Source organism: Aquarana catesbeiana, linkage group LG06 (genome assembly GCF_042186555.1).
Source record: "Aquarana catesbeiana isolate 2022-GZ linkage group LG06, ASM4218655v1, whole genome shotgun sequence".
NCBI classification, from domain to species: domain Eukaryota; kingdom Metazoa; phylum Chordata; class Amphibia; order Anura; family Ranidae; genus Aquarana; species Aquarana catesbeiana.
The window spans coordinates 288,572,042-288,588,676 of record NC_133329.1 but is presented as its reverse complement, the minus strand read 5'-3'; the positions used below and the strand labels follow the sequence as shown (position 1 = coordinate 288,588,676).

General features: G+C 45.0%; 1 protein-coding gene across 2 annotated transcripts in view; it reads right to left on the bottom strand.

Moving 5' to 3' along the window:
* Nucleotides 1-16,635, bottom strand: part of VPS8 (VPS8 subunit of CORVET complex) — a 388,855-nt gene that overhangs the window by 145,339 nt on the left and 226,881 nt on the right. For both annotated transcript variants that reach the window (XM_073633432.1, XM_073633433.1), the window contains 3 exons: nucleotides 5,920-6,067; nucleotides 4,476-4,565; nucleotides 4,239-4,290 (listed from right to left, as the gene is read on the bottom strand). In XM_073633432.1, the coding sequence (XP_073489533.1) occupies nucleotides 4,239-4,290; nucleotides 4,476-4,565; nucleotides 5,920-6,067 (290 nt within the window). The remainder of the gene's footprint in view (nucleotides 1-4,238; nucleotides 4,291-4,475; nucleotides 4,566-5,919; nucleotides 6,068-16,635) is intronic.

Genomic DNA, 16,635 nt, shown 5'->3' with positions numbered 1-16,635 from the left:
GTGGGAAGAAAAGGACGCAAATTTCGTTTGGGTACAGCATTGCATGATCGCGCAATTAAAAGTTAAAGCGATGCAGTGCCAAATTGGAAAAAGACCTCTGGTCCTTAGGCAGCATAATGGTCCGGGGCTCAAGTGGTTAATGGAATCCGGGGACCAATTCTGTGCGTTACCGTCGTTTCTGGTCATATCAGTCAGAGGTTTGACCAAAGAAGAGAAGTTACAGATAAATTTCCGATAATAATTGGCGAAGCCAAGAAAACGTGGTAGCGGACATAGACCTACAAGTCGGGCTACTGTAGAACTGCCAATAGCTTCTATGGGTCCATCAAAAAAACTACAGTAGAAATTACATAACCCAGAAATTTGACCTGTTCATGATGGAACTCGCACTTTTCCAACTTACAATACAGGTTATTATCTCTCAGCCTCTGTAGCACACAAGAGACATCTGTGTGGTGGCTCTCTAGGGATTTGGAATATATGAGAATATTGTTGAGATAAACCACCACACATTGCTGCAACATATCTCAGAGGACATCATTGATGAATTACTGAAAAACTGCAGGAGCGTTGCAAAGACCAAATGACATTACGAGGAATTCGTAACATCCTGTCCTGGTATTAAAACGCAGTTTTCCATTTGTCGCCCTCCTTGATCCTCACAAGATTGTATGCCCCTCTCAGATTGAGCTTCATGAAAAACTGTTGCTCCCTTCAGGCAGTCAAATAACTCCGTAATCAACGGAATCAGATAGGCGTTCTTTATCGTGATGTGATGGAGACCCCTATAATCGATACAAGGTCTCAGTTCACCACTCTTCTTTTTCACAAAGAAGAAGTCAGCACCAGCAGGAGACGAGGAGTTGCGGATGAACCCCTGGAGAAAGGGCGTCAACATAGTCCTCTATGGCTTTATACTTCGAGACAAAGGGTAAACCCTGCCACGAGGGGGCATGGCACCAGATCGAAGGTCAATTGTGCAATCATATGACCAGTGTGGAGGCAAACTACCGGCTTGACCTTTGTCAAAGACATTGCTAAATTCGTGGTACTCCTCTGGCAAGGAGGAGAGTGAAGAAGTGCACAAGACCTTAGCCACTTTCTGAAAACATGTTTTACCGCATTGTGGCAATCAGGAAAGAACCTCAGCACGATGCCAATCGAATGAGGGTTTGTGCCTCTGTAACCAAGGATAACTAATCACCACCAGGTAAATGAGGTGAGGAAATGACTTGGAATTGGATTATCCATGGTGAAGAGTCCCTACGGCCATGGTCAACAGAGCAGTCTCATGAGTCACATGGGCAGGCTGTAGAGGTCTCCCATCAATAGCCTCAATGGCAAGTGGAGTGGTACGAAACTGCAGCAGAATCAAGTGCTTAGACACAAAGGCACTATCTAAGAACAAACCTGCAGCCCCAGAGTCAATTAGAGCCTGTGTTTTGATGGATGACTCAGACCAAGAAAGGGTGACTGGAACTAGAGGTTTATCCTTCGGGATAACTGGGGACGTAACAACGTCACCTAAGGTCTGTCCCCTACAGGACCTCAGGTGCAAGCGTTTTCCGGACGAGTAGGACAAGACTTCAAAAAGTGACCTGCCTGGCCAAAATAAATGCACAATCTCCCCCTCCAACTAAAGGCCTTCTTCTTCGCAGAGAGAGGCGTGAAGCCCAACTGCATGGGTTCTACTTCACTGGCGGACTCGGTACAGGAGGCATGGCAGGTGAGGGAGGCAAGGGTGGCACTGCAAAGCTCGGAGCCAAATGTACAGGAGGCTTCCGCTAGCGCTCCTTAAAGGAATGTCTCTCTCGGAGTCTGGAGTCAATGAGAATTGCAAACGTGATCAACCTCTCCAGATCTGTAGGTATGTCTTGGGTTGCTATCTCATCTTTGACGTTATCTGAGAGACCATGAAAATAAGCCACCATGAGGGCCTCATTGTTCCAAGTGACCTCTGCTGTCAGAGTACAGAATGAAATGGCGTAGTCGGCAACTGTATTACTATGGTCATTTGTATAGTGACTTTATTGCAATAATATAGAGTTAGGTTTAGTAACAGCATATGTTTACAGAGGCCCTTCCCCCTCCATTGATATGTAAATAACTGAGACAGGATGTTCTTTGTAGGAAGTTGGTGTATGGGGCTTGGGGAGCATTTGTAAGAAACATGTGTTCGGACAACAGAGATGGTTTTTGGGAGGACAAAGAGGAAGACATGGCTTCCGTAAGCTGGATAACTTTGGAGACGCTTTTGTGAGTTGGGCTTTGAGCAAGGAACTATGAAGGACATCTTGACCCCTAAAAGTTGAGCAACTGTTTAGTTTACTTAACGTGTACATATTGTACATGCTTATATTTGTAGGCATATTTTGTAAGCTATAAGTTGTGTTGTATTGTGCATTCTACAGTTTGTATGTGCAGATTTTTTGCTGTTTAGTAAAGCATTGATACACTTCAGAAGTCTAAGCTTCCTTGGTTTTACCACAAGAACTTAATAGATAGATGGAAAGCATTACAGCAACAGTTCTCATACTCTGTTTCATGGACATGAGGATCTTGGCAGCAGAAGTGGAGTGTGCGGGAAAGTCAAATACCCTTTTAAAGGAAGCCACAAACTCAGGGTAACTCAGGACAATGGGTTTTTGCATCTCCCATAGAGGGTTTGCCCAGGCCAAGGCTCTATCAGAAAGCAAAAAAATAATGAAGCCTACTTTGCTTCTGTCCGTGGGGAACGCCTGGGTCAGCAACTCAAAGTATATGCCACCCTGGTTGAGAAACCCTCTGCACTGAACTGGATCGCCCCCAAATCGCTGGAGAAGCAGAGCAGAACCAGACATACCTCTTACAGAGGTAATATTCTAGGCGGGTGCCCTTACAAAGAAATTGGAGCAGCAGGGGCGGCCTGCAACACAGGTTGCACTGGAACAGCCACAGTGGGAGGATCCAGGAGAGCAGTGCAAAACAGGACTGTCTGTAACGCTATGGAGAACTGATCAATTCTGTGGTTCTGCTCATTCAATCTGGAAAAAATATTACCACTAGGAGGATTGCATTTTCTGAATTCATGGCATTCACCTACTGTCAGGAACCATGAATCAGATAGAGACAGAGAAAGCAGTAAAAAATCACACCTTTTAATAAAATGGTAAAAATGGTACAAATAGTAAACGTGGTCAAAAGATAGCCGGGGTTCGGTAGCCAAAGCAGGTAGCCAGAATAAGCCAGTAAATCAGGAAGCCAGAGATCAGCGCAGTCGGAGGCGGCAGACAGGTTTAGGAACCAGAAGGGATGTCAGCCAGGCAAGTCTTCAACAGAAACACAGCAGAGAGTCTCCAGATATGTTTGACCAAGGTGAAGGCACGGAAGGAATGAACCAGGCAGTTTAAATAGCCAGAAGGGGCTGGCTGTGGGCTGGACTGAACTATGAGTGCTGGAAATTGACAGCTGAGCAACCTGAGCACTGAGAAGGGAGAGCTGAGACAGGGAGAGTCCTTAGAACTGGAAAGGTTTCAAGTTAGAACTTACTAAGAGTTTCAATTGTTTGTACCTGAAGGCCGTACATACTGGCATAGCAAAGAAGGTATGTATATTGGCGATGAGTTCATTAAACCTGTTGCTTAGCTCTGCAAAGTAACTCTACGACATATTAGGTTCCAATTTGAATTAATAGACTTTAAACAGTTGTATACAAGTATACTATGGATCACTAGTTTTTAAAGTATAACTAAAGGCAAAACTTTTATTTTTCTAGTTTTGGATAGAGTGCAGAACTATCAGTTGTCGTTTTTTTTTTTTTTTTTTTTTTTTTTGCTTTCTGTGCCCCTGTTAAGGAGATTCACACTCTCTATTTATCCTGTTATAATTGAAAGTGAAATAAAATCCCAAATTTTTGGCAGTCACTGGAAAATTATTAGAAGGGAAATCTTCTACTGGGACACTAGTTCTGGTGACCTGGGGTCCCCAAGGGATTACCTTAATTTGCAGGGATTTCCTCTCACTTCCTGTTTGACTATGGGGCAATACAACATAGATGGGGAAAAATCCAAAATGAAAAAAAGTTTTGCCTACAGTATCGTTCTTACTTTATTGCCTCGTTTTTGGTGCAGGTACTATGTTTGAATGAGCCCTAAGAAGGTAAGTAAAAATCCTCATGTATAGTATAAAGCTTTATGATTTTTGTACCCTATCTAATTTTTCATATTTGTTGCATAACATGATATATGAGTAGGTCTTACCGCCTCCATCAACAAAATCTGTAGTCAGTGCTGAAAGTCTCTCCTGCAGCCTCTGGACACAAGAGAGTAACAAAATCCCATTAAACACTATGGTTAAAAATATATAAACCATAAAATTTGTATGAAGATCAATTTTCATGCACATTTTTGCAAACAAGGAAAAACAGGCACCCCTCAATGAGGTCAATAGGAGAAAACTTGTAATATAGTAAAGGAAAAAAAGGTTGCCGATTTTACCGTAAGCATAACTTCAAAAGCTGCCTGGATATCTCCCTTTTTCTCCAAGAGGTAAGCCAAGGTTTCATGGTTATTATGCTTCTGTGCAATCTACAAAAGCAAAACAATATGCTGTTAAACTGTCTACCAAAACACATAGCAGACCTATAGTATACAGTATATAGTGAAAAACACCTAATCTCCTCACACTAAATTGATGTCACAAATCAGCCTTCAAAATCTTATCATAGTAGTAGAAAACCCTGTTTTGGTTACCACAAAAACTTCTAATGTGACCAAATACCTAAGCTTTGAGCTAGTGATCTGAGCTGAAGGTATTTAGGAGACAGACATCCAAGGCAGTGCTGCTAACTGGATTCTGGATGGTCAAGGCTTCTATTTAATATCTATAAAATTTAAGGGACCTGGGTGAGCACAAAAATAAGGAAGCTTCTATTATTTAGAAACATTTTCATTTTAAGAAAAAAATTATAATGTGTTATAACAGTAGTTATACTGATTTGTTGGATCCCTAGAGGCATTCGGCTGACCACATACAAGAGGAACTTTCATCAATGTTAAAAAAAGATGGAAAATATATTGCAGTTACATTACTTCCACTATACAGTACCTGTGACTTTTCTTCTAAAGCTGGCCATACTGTTAAGAGTGGCCTAACAGTGAGTGGCCCTACCGGCTCCTCAAAACTCAACTACGTTTGTTGGAGTTTGTTACACTGTTAGGGTATCCTGATAGCCAGCACTGGCAGAATATAATACCACGGGGAGATTCATTGATAAATGTCATTGGTGTGAATGGAGGCATGTTAGATTTTTTTTGCAGGGTGGGCGATTGATGTATGACCAAGATTAAACAAAGAGACTTTTCTTTCAGTTTTAGAATTTCATAGAGCTTTATGAAAGGGAAGTTAAAGAAGACCTACTGAAACTATGCTTTCTCTTATGAACCAGAGGGGACATCAGAGGGGACGATCTCAAGCTCTAGTCTACCAAACTTCTCATGAAGCCAACATACTATGTTTTTCATCTTTCTGTGTTGTTTCATCTAAAACATTTTTAATACGATATATTCAATTTTTTTAAGGCAATTTCAAGTTTAAACTTCAATTCCGTGTTTCCTCTCATCCTACTCTGTGTATGAACATTGTGGGATCTCCACAACTACCTGAATTAATAATTAACAGTTGAAATTTTAGATTTCATTTGCAGCAATTCTAGCATTGGAGAAAAATCCAGGGCACCAAATCTGAGGGCACCATTCTAAATGACTAGACTTCAGTACAGTAAGCAAAGTCAACTAAAGTGGAAATCTCTACCTCCCTAAAAAAAATGTTCACTGCTAAAATGCATTGGCTGACACAATGCTTATAGTATGGTTGATGATGTAACACTATTGCTTATGCTTGTTCCTTTAAAGGAAAATGTAAAATAACAGTTATTCCCACCTGAATGGTCTCTTCTAATCTGTAATGCTCCAGGATCTGCAGCATTGAAGTCACATGCCCAGGATCATACTGACACATCAGGTCTATGAAAAGCTCTGTGACGTGAGGCTGATTCTGCAGCAGCTCCGGATTTAACTGCACACCATCTCTAAAAAAAATATTTTAACATTATCAATAAAAAAGCAAAAAATATGCAATATTTTATCCAGTTTGTACAAACTAAGTCTATTGCCACCAAATCATGAATCCCATCCCCTCACATAACACAGAGAAAACAAGGTCCCTCGTGATGAAATAATACATGATCCTGTTATATACAGGGAGCCAGTAAAAAAAAAAAAAAAAAAAAAAAGGTAATTGAAGAAATATATATATATAAAAAAAAAAAAAACTTTACTTTCACATAAAATCAACAAGTTACTTCAATGTATCCCCAGATATGTTGTCAGTGGCAGCCAGCTGGGACTCTGGGGAGATGGCTATTATAGTAGCGGATCTATCTGGCAGCTTGCAGATAAAGCTTGAGACAGAGAAAGAGGCAGAGATTGTGCCACCTTGTCTCCGGGCACATACTTGACATGTCCACCCACGGCACTTGGAGAAAACAATTCTTCCCACACACCAATGCTGACAACAGTAAATACACCGCACAAAGACAATAAATTGGCTTCTTACAAAAATTTGCAAAAGCAGCTTCCAAAACTAATTTCTGAGTGTTCGGTATAGCCTATAGAAAATTTTAGCTTTGTTTCATTTTACTAATTAGAGAACAGTGGAACATGAAGATGCTGATAAATAATAATAGCGCCTGAAAAGGCTCTGGCCTAGAGCAAAGCAAAGATAAAAATCTAATTTCTTACTACTGATTTATTTTCATTTCTAAGATTTTATTTTCCTACTTGTTTGAGTATAGAGATTTATAACATCATAGAAGATGCTACAATTCAGCAATGTGCACTGCTTTTAATTCACAGTTCAATAAAGCATACATTTACTGAAATCGAATTACTTCAAGTATAACTATAGGCAAAACTTTTTTTTTACACTTTGGATACAGTAGGGTAGGTTATAACCCTTGTCAGTTTTTTTTTTTTTTTTTGCCATATGTGTGCCATTGGTGAGATTTACCTCAACTTCCTGTGACATAGCCAGAACAGGAAATCTCTGTAAATTAAAGTGGAAGTCTGGTCAAAACCCAACTAAGCTTAAAACTGTTCCTACTCCTATTTTAAGACCTATACTAACTACCCTGTAAAACTAAGGAAAGATGCTTATACTTACCTAATCCAAGGGCGCCCCAGTCTGGTCACGTGATCGGCTCCCAGTGCTGGCTTCAGAGTAGAGGAGGGACAGAGGATATTTGGAATTTCCCTTTACTTTCACTTTTGATGATAATGATAAACAGGACAAATAGAGAGAAGGATTCTAACAAGGGGCACAGACAGCAATAAAACCTGAGAAGGTGTTAATAATAACAAAAAAAACCAAGTTAGACTTACCGGTAACTTGTTTTCCAGAAGTCTTTCAGGACAGCACCTGAGAGATAGCGACTCCACCCACCGGAACAGGAAACACCTTCTTCCTCCAAACTTTAAAGGGAGGCGCCTCCCCACCATACCTCAGTTGTAGTAGAGAAGACCTCCGGCCCCGGCTGGAACACATAAACACATACGTTAGTCACAGCATAGTATATACAATACAATAGGGCGGGATGTTGCTGTCCTGAAAGACTTCTGGAAAACAAGTTACCGGTAAGTCTAACTTGGTTTTTCCCAAGGCGTCTTTCAGGACAGCACCTGAGAGGATAACAGAGACTTACCCCCTTAGGGCGGGACAACAGCTTGCAGGACCTTTCTGCCAAACGCCTGATCATTAGCAGATGTGAGGTCCAGCCTGTAATGTTTCACGAATGTGTGAAAACTCGACCATGTTGCCGCCTTGCAGATTTGTTCAGGGGTGGCACCAGCTCTCTCTGCCCAAGTGGCCGCTAATGCTCTTGTTGAGTGTGCCGAAATTCCTGCTGGAGGAGACACACCTGCATGCAAATAAGCCTCTGAAATGGCTAACTTCAGCCACCTTGCTAAAGAGATTTTAGAAGCCTGGCAACCTTTCCTGTTGCCCGAAAATAGCACAAACAGAGAATCTGAACGTCTAAAGAGCTTTGTCCTTTCCAAGTAACATAACAAAACTCTTCTAACATCCAACATGTGAAAACAAGTCTCCTTCTCCCCTACTGGGTTGGGGCAGAAGGTCGGAAGCACAATGTCCTGAACACGATTTTGTACTGAAGCTACCTTTGGTAAGAATTTCTGATCTGTTCTAAGTATAACCCTATCTGGGAAGATAGATAAATAGGGTTCCTTAACTGATAAAGCATTAAGCTCACTGATCCTGCGTGCAGAGACCATGGCAATCAGAAACACAGACTTAAAAGTGAGATATCTGAGTGGCGCTTCTTCCAAAGGTTCAAAAGGACTCCTTGTTAGAGCCTGGAGGACTATCGACAGATCCCATTTTGGAAACAACTTAAGTGGTGCTGGTCTGGATCTCGTAAGGGATCTGAAAAATCTGGTTACCAACGGATCTGAGGCCACCGATTTTTCTAGGAATACTGCTATCGCAGCTACCTGCACCTTCAAGGTACTAACTGCTAGTCCCTTGTCAGCGCCAACCTGTAAAAATTCCAGAATGGAAACAAGACTCCCTGGGTCATGGTCAGATGAATTACACCATGTATTGTAAACCTTCCAGACCTTGGAATAGATATTTCTAGTCACCCTTTTCCTACTGGATAATAGCGTAGAGATTAACCGGTTGGAAAAACCTTTGCTCCCTAAGAGCTGCTCTTCAGATACCAGGCTGTGAGCGCCAAAGTGGCTACCTCTGGGTGATTTACTGGCCCCTGAAATAGTAAATCGTGCCTGAGGGGCAGATGCCAACAAGGCCTGACCGCGATTTTCAGAACGGTTGAAAACCAAGCCCCTCTTGGCCAAAAAGGCGTGATTAGGATAACCGGTACTGTTTCCCCCTGAATCTTTCTTAATACTAAGGGAATTAACTGGAATGGGGGGAAAGCGTAGCAGAGATGGAATCTCCATGGATACGCCAAGGCATCTGTTCCTAGTGACCCGTCGTGATTGCTTAGGGAAAAAAATTGCGGAACCAAGGCATTCTCCTTTGAGGCGAACAGGTCCACCTCTGGCAGCCCCCACTTCTCGACAATCATGGCGAAAACCTCTGGGTTCAGCGACCATTCTGCTTCCTGAATGGGGTTTCTGCTCAGGAAATCCGCTACCCTGTTCAGGGATCCCCTTAGATGGACTGCTGATAAAGACAGCAGGTGTCCTTCTGCCCAACGGAGAATGCTCATGGCTAGTACTTGCAGCGATTTGCTCCTTGTACCTCCCTGCCTGTTTATGTAAGCCACGGCCGTGGCATTGTCTGTTAGTATTTGAACATGCTGGGCCCGAAGCCCCTGAGCAAATGACTTCAGAGCCAAGTCGATCGCCTTGAGCTCTCTCCAGTTTGAGGACTTGGTCGCCTCTTTCCTGGACCAGTTTCCCTGAGTGAAACCCTTTTCTAGGTGGGCTCCCCAACCCCAGGAACTGGCATCGGTTGTCAGCCTTTTTCCGATTGGAAAGGCCCAGACTAACCCCTCCGATAGGATATCCTGCCTTTTCCACCACCATAGTGACCTCTTCACATGGGTTGGAACTCTTACCTCTGAATCTAGGGATTCCAAATTGTGATCCCAAGATCTCAGAAGAAAAGCCTGCAGATGTCTGAAGTGCAGTCTTGCCCACTGAACAGCTGGCATTGACGAAGTCAGAACACCCAGGGCTGACATGACCAACCTTACCGTCAGCTGCTGGTTGGTCTGCAAAAAAGACACTGTATCCTGGATTTTTCCTTTCTTCTCTGAAGAAAGAAAAATTCTTTGGCTTACCGAATTTATTATATACCCTAGAAACCGAATCTCCTGAGATGGTTCCAGGGAAGATTTTTGGAGATTTAGGATCCAACCTAGAGACTCCAGATGGCTGCATGCTCTGCTTAAATTGCTCCTCAACTCCTCTCTTGAGGGGGCGAAAAATAGCAGATCGTCTAAGTAAGGAATTACTGCGATTCCCTGAAGACGCAGCGGAGCTAGGGCTTCTGCCATTACCTTGGTAAAAATTCGGGGTGCGGATGATAGCCCGAAGGGGAGGGCTCTGAATTGCAGATGCTGAATTCTGCCTTCCAACCTTACCGCCAACCTGAGAAACCTCTGGGACTGGGATGAGATTGGAATATGCAGGTATGCATCCTTTAGATCCACTGACGCCATGAAACAACCTGGAGTCAGAAGATTTCTGGCGGTGAAAATTAAGTCCATCTTGAACCTTCTGTATTTGATGGCTCTGTTTAGTGGCTTTAAATTTAGAATTAAACGAAATCTTCCTGTTGGTTTTTTTTACCAGGAAGACATGTGAATAGAAACCCTCGTGCCATTCCTCTGGTGGCACCGGGATTACTACACCCTGTTGCATCAGTTCCTCCAGAGAGGATTTCATGGCCAGGGCCCTTATTGGATCTCGAGGAGCATTTGTTACCAGAAACCTTCTTGGGGGGCTTCTGGAAAACTCGAGAGTATAACCCTGCGAGAGAGTGGTCAGAATAAACTGACTTGTAGTTATCACTGACCACTGCGGAAGAAACTCTCGTAATCTTCCGCCGACCCGCAGAGATGAGTCATAGTGAGTTTTCGGCCTGTGAAGGAGGACGGAAGAGAATTCCGCCTTTGCCCTTCGCCTTTTGCGCGGACCAATTTTTTCTCCTGCCCTGAAACTTATTTTCCTGCTGTTGCTGTTGAGTTTTTTGAGGTCGAAAAAGACGTTTTGGGGTCTGCTTTTTCTTTTTGACTGGAAAGGACTTCTTCTTATCGGCAGTTCTGTCTAGGATATTATCTAGATCAGGGCCAAAAAGAAGGTCACCTGAAAAGGGAATACCACAAAGTTTACTCTTTGAAGCTGTATCACCTGGCCAGGTTTTTAGCCATAAAGCTCTTCTCGCAGCATTTGCTAAGGCTGCAGACCTAGCTGACATTTTGATAGCTTCAGCCGAAGCATCAGCAATATAAGCAACCGCAGAAATCAGGGTAGGAAAGGAATCTAAGATCTCCTGCTTGGGGGAATCTGCCACTATATGAGATCTAAGTTGGTTCACCCAGTATTCCAGATTCCTGGCTACACAGGTTGTGGCCATTGCTGGTTTTAAATTGCTCATGATTGATTGCCATGATCTCTTGAGCAAAAGATCCATGCGTTTGTCCATTGGATCCCTTAGAACACCCATGTCTTCAAAAGACAGGTCTGTGGATCTTGAGACCTGTGAAAAGGCCGCATCCAACCTGGGCACCTTATTCCACACCGCAGAAGGGTCCTCCTCAAAAGGGAATCGCCTTTTGTGGGCTCTGGAAAAAAAGGGCTTTTTCTCTGGATCTTGCCATTCCTTAGTAATGGCGTCAGAAATGACCGAATGAACCGGAAATGTTCGCCCCTTAGGCTCATTTAACCCTGCATACATGCGGTCATGAAGAGATAACTCCTTCTTTTCCTCACTTAAGCCAAGTGTAACATGGATAGCCTTAAGGAGTCCGTCTACCTCCTCTAGGGAAAGCTTAAATTTGGAAGGAGCCACCTCCGCTTCCTCACCCTCCTCCTCCGAATCTTTAATGGAAGGAGTAGGGGACTGCTCTTCCCTGATAGAGGGGCCTTCAGGTAAAGCTTCTACCATGGGGAAAGAAATAGAACCCTGGGAAGCCTCAGAAGTGGATGGCTGACTAGCAGTTGGATTAACTAAAGAGTCACGAAAAGTCTGAATCGTGGCGTATAGTTCCTTCTTTACAGAGGCAACCAGATCATCACAAACCGAAGCTGATTCCTCCTTAACTAAAGAAGTGATGCATGTACTGCATAAGACTTTTTTCCAATTTTCTCCCATTTTGGCCCTGCAAGAAGGACATCTCTTTTTTGGGTCAGAGCTTTTAGCCTGTGAGAGAAAAAACAAAAAAGGGAAAAAAACCAGGGGACCTTTTAGTGAGACCCGGTCTCAGCTACACAAGAATCACCCACAGGTGCACTAAGAAGAAACCAGTCAGCCTCTAGTGCCCAGACAGGCCCCTTGCCACTAGGGGGTAAGAAAAAAGAAAATAGACCAAACCCAGGAAAAGGAAGAAAGGCAGACTTAAACTGCTGCTCCTACCTGAGCTTTACTGGCGCCTGTGCCTGTCCCCACCGCTGCAGACGCTGAGTCCTCCATCTCTGGTGTGCAGCTCCTCACTTGTGGCTTTATAAGCCGCTTCCGGACTCCCATAGTGCATCAGCACCGGACCGGAAGCGGAAGTAGGCGCCAGTTCCTGTCCTCCCTCCTCCCCCCTTGCATCCACGCCGGAAATGACGCTTCTGCTGACCCAGCGACCCCGCCATGTCACTTCCGCCGCGCCTGCCGGCCAAAAAACATGGCGGCGGCGCACGCGCACCGCCGCCCTATGACCGCGCAGATCACCGGGTCTACGGCTCTCACCGAGCACCAGGAGGGGAAGAGGAGCCCGTTTGCTACCGCTGCCGAGGCTTGGGTAGGCCGGGAGGACAGCGGGTCCCTGAAGGAGGAAAAAAAAAAAAGAAAGGAAGCCCCGTCTCCCAGGAGCACCTGAGAGAACCTGACTCCCCCTCAAAAGATGTTCCCTCCAGGCCGGAGGAAACACAAAAACTGAGGTATGGTGGGGAGGCGCCTCCCTTTAAAGTTTGGAGGAAGAAGGTGTTTCCTGTTCCGGTGGGTGGAGTCGCTATCTCTCAGGTGCTGTCCTGAAAGACGCCTTGGGAAAATCTAATTCCACTGCATCCAAAACAAAACAAAAAAAAAAGCAGTTAAACTTCAAGGCTGGGCCAGCTCCTGAAGTTTTGGTCTCCTGCAAACCTGTAAAAACACTCCAAAATCCTTCTGCAGTTCTAACAAGCTTTGATCTGCTTTATGCATGTTAATGTATGACTGCTGTCTTCTATTTGTGCTGGCTAACACCAGTTTCTTGTTGAATCCTTTATATACTCGTGTGAATGATCCACCAGGACAGGCAGTTGTGTGTACATGGGAATATGGGCAATGGACAGTTTGCATAATTTTGGAGGATTGGAGATTGTGAGGGGGGGAGGGTCATGGCTGTTTTTAATGTTAAAAGGATAGTTAACCTTTACAAAAAAACTGCCTATGCAGGTAAGGGATGTTTGTAGATTAAAACAAACTGTGCAGCTCTGACTAAAGATGAATGCCGCCTTTCCTATTGGCGTAGGCCATATACAAACCTTATGTAGCCTGGCTGGAATACTCCCAGGACATTGCTAACTAAGGCCTAGTCTTTACTGCTCACCTCCACCATCACAGGAGTGAGCTCTTTCTCTGATTCAAACCCCCTCACATACGCTTTCTCTCCCCTGATGCAGTAGTTCTGAGTTCAGCATTTGAGAACTCACTCCTGTGATGGTGGAGGTGAGCAGTGAGGATTAGGCCTCACTTAGCAACGTCCTGGGAGTACTTAGCAACGTCCTGGGAATATTCCCATTAAGCTTTATAAGGTATGTGAATGGACTACACCTATAGCAAGGGCTTTATTCAACGTTAGTCAGAGCTGCACAGTTTGTTTTTATCTACAGATGCCTCTTATCTGCAGTTTTATGGTAAAGGTGAACTATCCCTTTAACCGCTAGCCGACCAGCGCATGGTGATTTACGTTGGCAGAATGGCACTGGTGGGAAAAAAGGTACGTCCCCTTTAAAAAGCGGTGCTGTGGGCGCGTGCGCGCCGCCCCAGACTCCGTGACCGCGGGTCCCGCGGACTCTATGTCCGCCGAGTGCCCGCGATCGTGTCGCGGAGAGGTACACAAAGCATTTCCCCATTCTGCCTAGTGACAGGACAGAGATCACTGCTCTCGGTCATCGAGAGCAGTGATCGCTGTCATGTGAGGTGTAGCCCCTCCCCCCCACAGTTAGAATCACTACCTAGGACACACTTAACCCCTACACCGCCTCCTAGTGGTTAACCTCTTCACTGCCATTTTCATTTACACACTAATCAATGCATTTTTATAGTACTGATCGCTGTATAAATGACAATGGTCCCAAAATAGTGTCAAAAGTGTCCGATCTGTCCACCATAATGTCGCAGTCCCAATAAAAATCGCAGATCGCCGCCATTACTAATAAAAAAAAATGAAAAATAAAAATGCCATAAAACTATCCCCTATTTAGTAGACACTATAAATTTTGCGCAAACCAATCAATATACGCTTATTGCGTTTTTTTTTTACCAAAAATATGTAGAATGCATATCGGCGTAAACTGAGGAAAAAAATATTTTTTTTATATAATTTTGGGGGTATTTATTATAGCAAAAAGTAAAAAATATTGTGTTTTTTTTTTTCAAAATTGTCGCTCTTTTTTTGTTTATAGTGCAAAAAAGGCGATCAAATACCACCAAAAGAAAGCTCTATTTGTGGGGAAAAAAGGATGTCAATTTTGTCTGTGTATAACGTCGCACGACTGCGCAATTGTCAGTTAAAGCGACACAGTGCCGAATCGCAAAAAGTGCTCTGGTCAGGAAAGGGGTAAATTCTTCCAAGGCTGAAGTGGTGAAGGAGGTGCTTCCCCAGTCCCCCCCCCTCCCAAAAAAAATAAAAGTCAGCAGCTACAAACAATGTAGCTGCTGACCTTTTAATATAAGGACACTTATCTGTCCAGGGGCCCGGCCCTGTCCTCACCCAAGCTGATTCTTTGGCTTCGGGGTCCAGGTGCCGGCATCTTAACTAAGGGAAACCCGCAGTGAAGCCTTGTGGCTTCACAGCCAGATTACCACTGCGCATGCACGAGCTGTGCTGTGCTTTGTAAAAGGTCCTGCAGTCTACTGGGACCTGTGATGTGTCCCAGAAGGCTGTGGGGGAAGGAGGGGGCCAAACTTCCATGGCGATCCAACCAAAAGTGATGAAGCGGGTACCTGATTTTGACTCCCCCTAAAAAATAAAGTGCCAAATGTGAAGGTGGAGGGTGGGGGAGGAGGAGGAAGAGTGGAACTTTCCCTTTTGGGTGAAGTTTTACTTTAATCACAGGAACATGTAAGAGCGACAATGCACCATTGGGAGACAAGGACAGTACATTGTCACCCCCCCCATAGAAAGTGCCTGAGAAGGAATGTCATGGCAGTATCACTAGGTATTATTTTAATAAAAGCTGCAAATATAAAAAGACTTTTGAAATATGAGATTAACATTTGTTTTTATGAACATTAATATTGAATTCATTCATTTACATACATTCCTGTAAATGTAATTACCAGTATTACTGAGTCAATAAGATGTCTTTCTCCAGAAGAAATATAGGAAAACCTGGTGCATAGCATGAGACACCTAAAGCCTCACCATGTCCATCATTGCAGCCTTGCCGTGTCCATCATTGCAGCCTCGCCGCGCCCAACATTGCAGCCTCGCCGCGCCCAACATTGCAGCCTCGCCGCGCCCAACATTGCAGCCTCGCCGCGCCCAACATTGCAGCCTCGCCGCGCCCAACACTGCAGCCTCGCCGCGCCCAACATTGCAGCCTCGCCGCGCCCAACATTGCAGCCTCGCCGCGTCCAACATTGCAGCCTCGCCGCGCCCAACATTGCAGCCTCGCCGCGCCCAACATTGCAGCCTCGCCGCGCCCAACATTGCAGCCTCGCCGCGCCCCACATTGCAGCCTCGCCGCGCCCCACATTGCAGCCTCGCCGCGCCCCACATTGCAGCCTCGCCGCGCCCCACATTGCAGCCTCGCCGCGCCCCACATTGCAGCCTCGCCGCGCCCCACATTGCAGCCTCGCCGCGCCCCACACTGCAGCCTCGCCGTTCCCCACACTGCAGCCTCGCCGTGCCCCACATTGCAGCCTCGCCGTGCCCCACATTGCAGCCTCGCCGTGCCCCACATTGCAGCCTCGCCGTGCCCTACATTGCAGCCTCACTGTTACCCACATTGCAGCCTCACTGTGTCCCAAATTGCAGTGTCACTGTTCCACAAACTGCAGCATTACTGTGCCCCAAATAGCAGCCTCATGGTGCTCCCATTCCAGCCTTGCCAGGGCAGGGAAAGTGAGAGGGAGGCCGGATCATGACGCGTTAGAGGAGAGCCAGGATCGCAGAGTGGTAAAACAAGCTGTAAAAGCTGACATTGAAACGGTCTCCGCTCTGCTCATTCTCACACAGCCCCACCTCCTCCTAACCCAGCGACTGTGATAGATAGAATGCATCCCCGCATTGGACCCACGCTCTGTCTATCACAGGCACAGGGTTAGGAGGAGGCAGGGCTGCGCGAGAATGAGCAGAGCGGAGACAGTTTCAATGTCAGCTGTTACGGCGTGTTTTACCGCTCGGTTATCGCATGGCTCTCCTCTAAATCTATGCACTCTTCCACCGGGAGAACGGCTCCCGGTCAACCCCGCTCGCCTCCCCACTCCCAGCTCCTCGCCAGCCCTCATTTTCCACTCGCAAAATGCGAGTAGGCGAGTGGAAAATTTGAGGGCTGATAGATATCTATATATATATAGATAATCCAATGTATATCCAAAAATATCAAAGGAAAAAAACAAAGTGCAAACAATTGTGCAAAAAATATGTGTGTTCAAAAAAAATAGTCCAATGTAAATCCAAAAATATCAAAG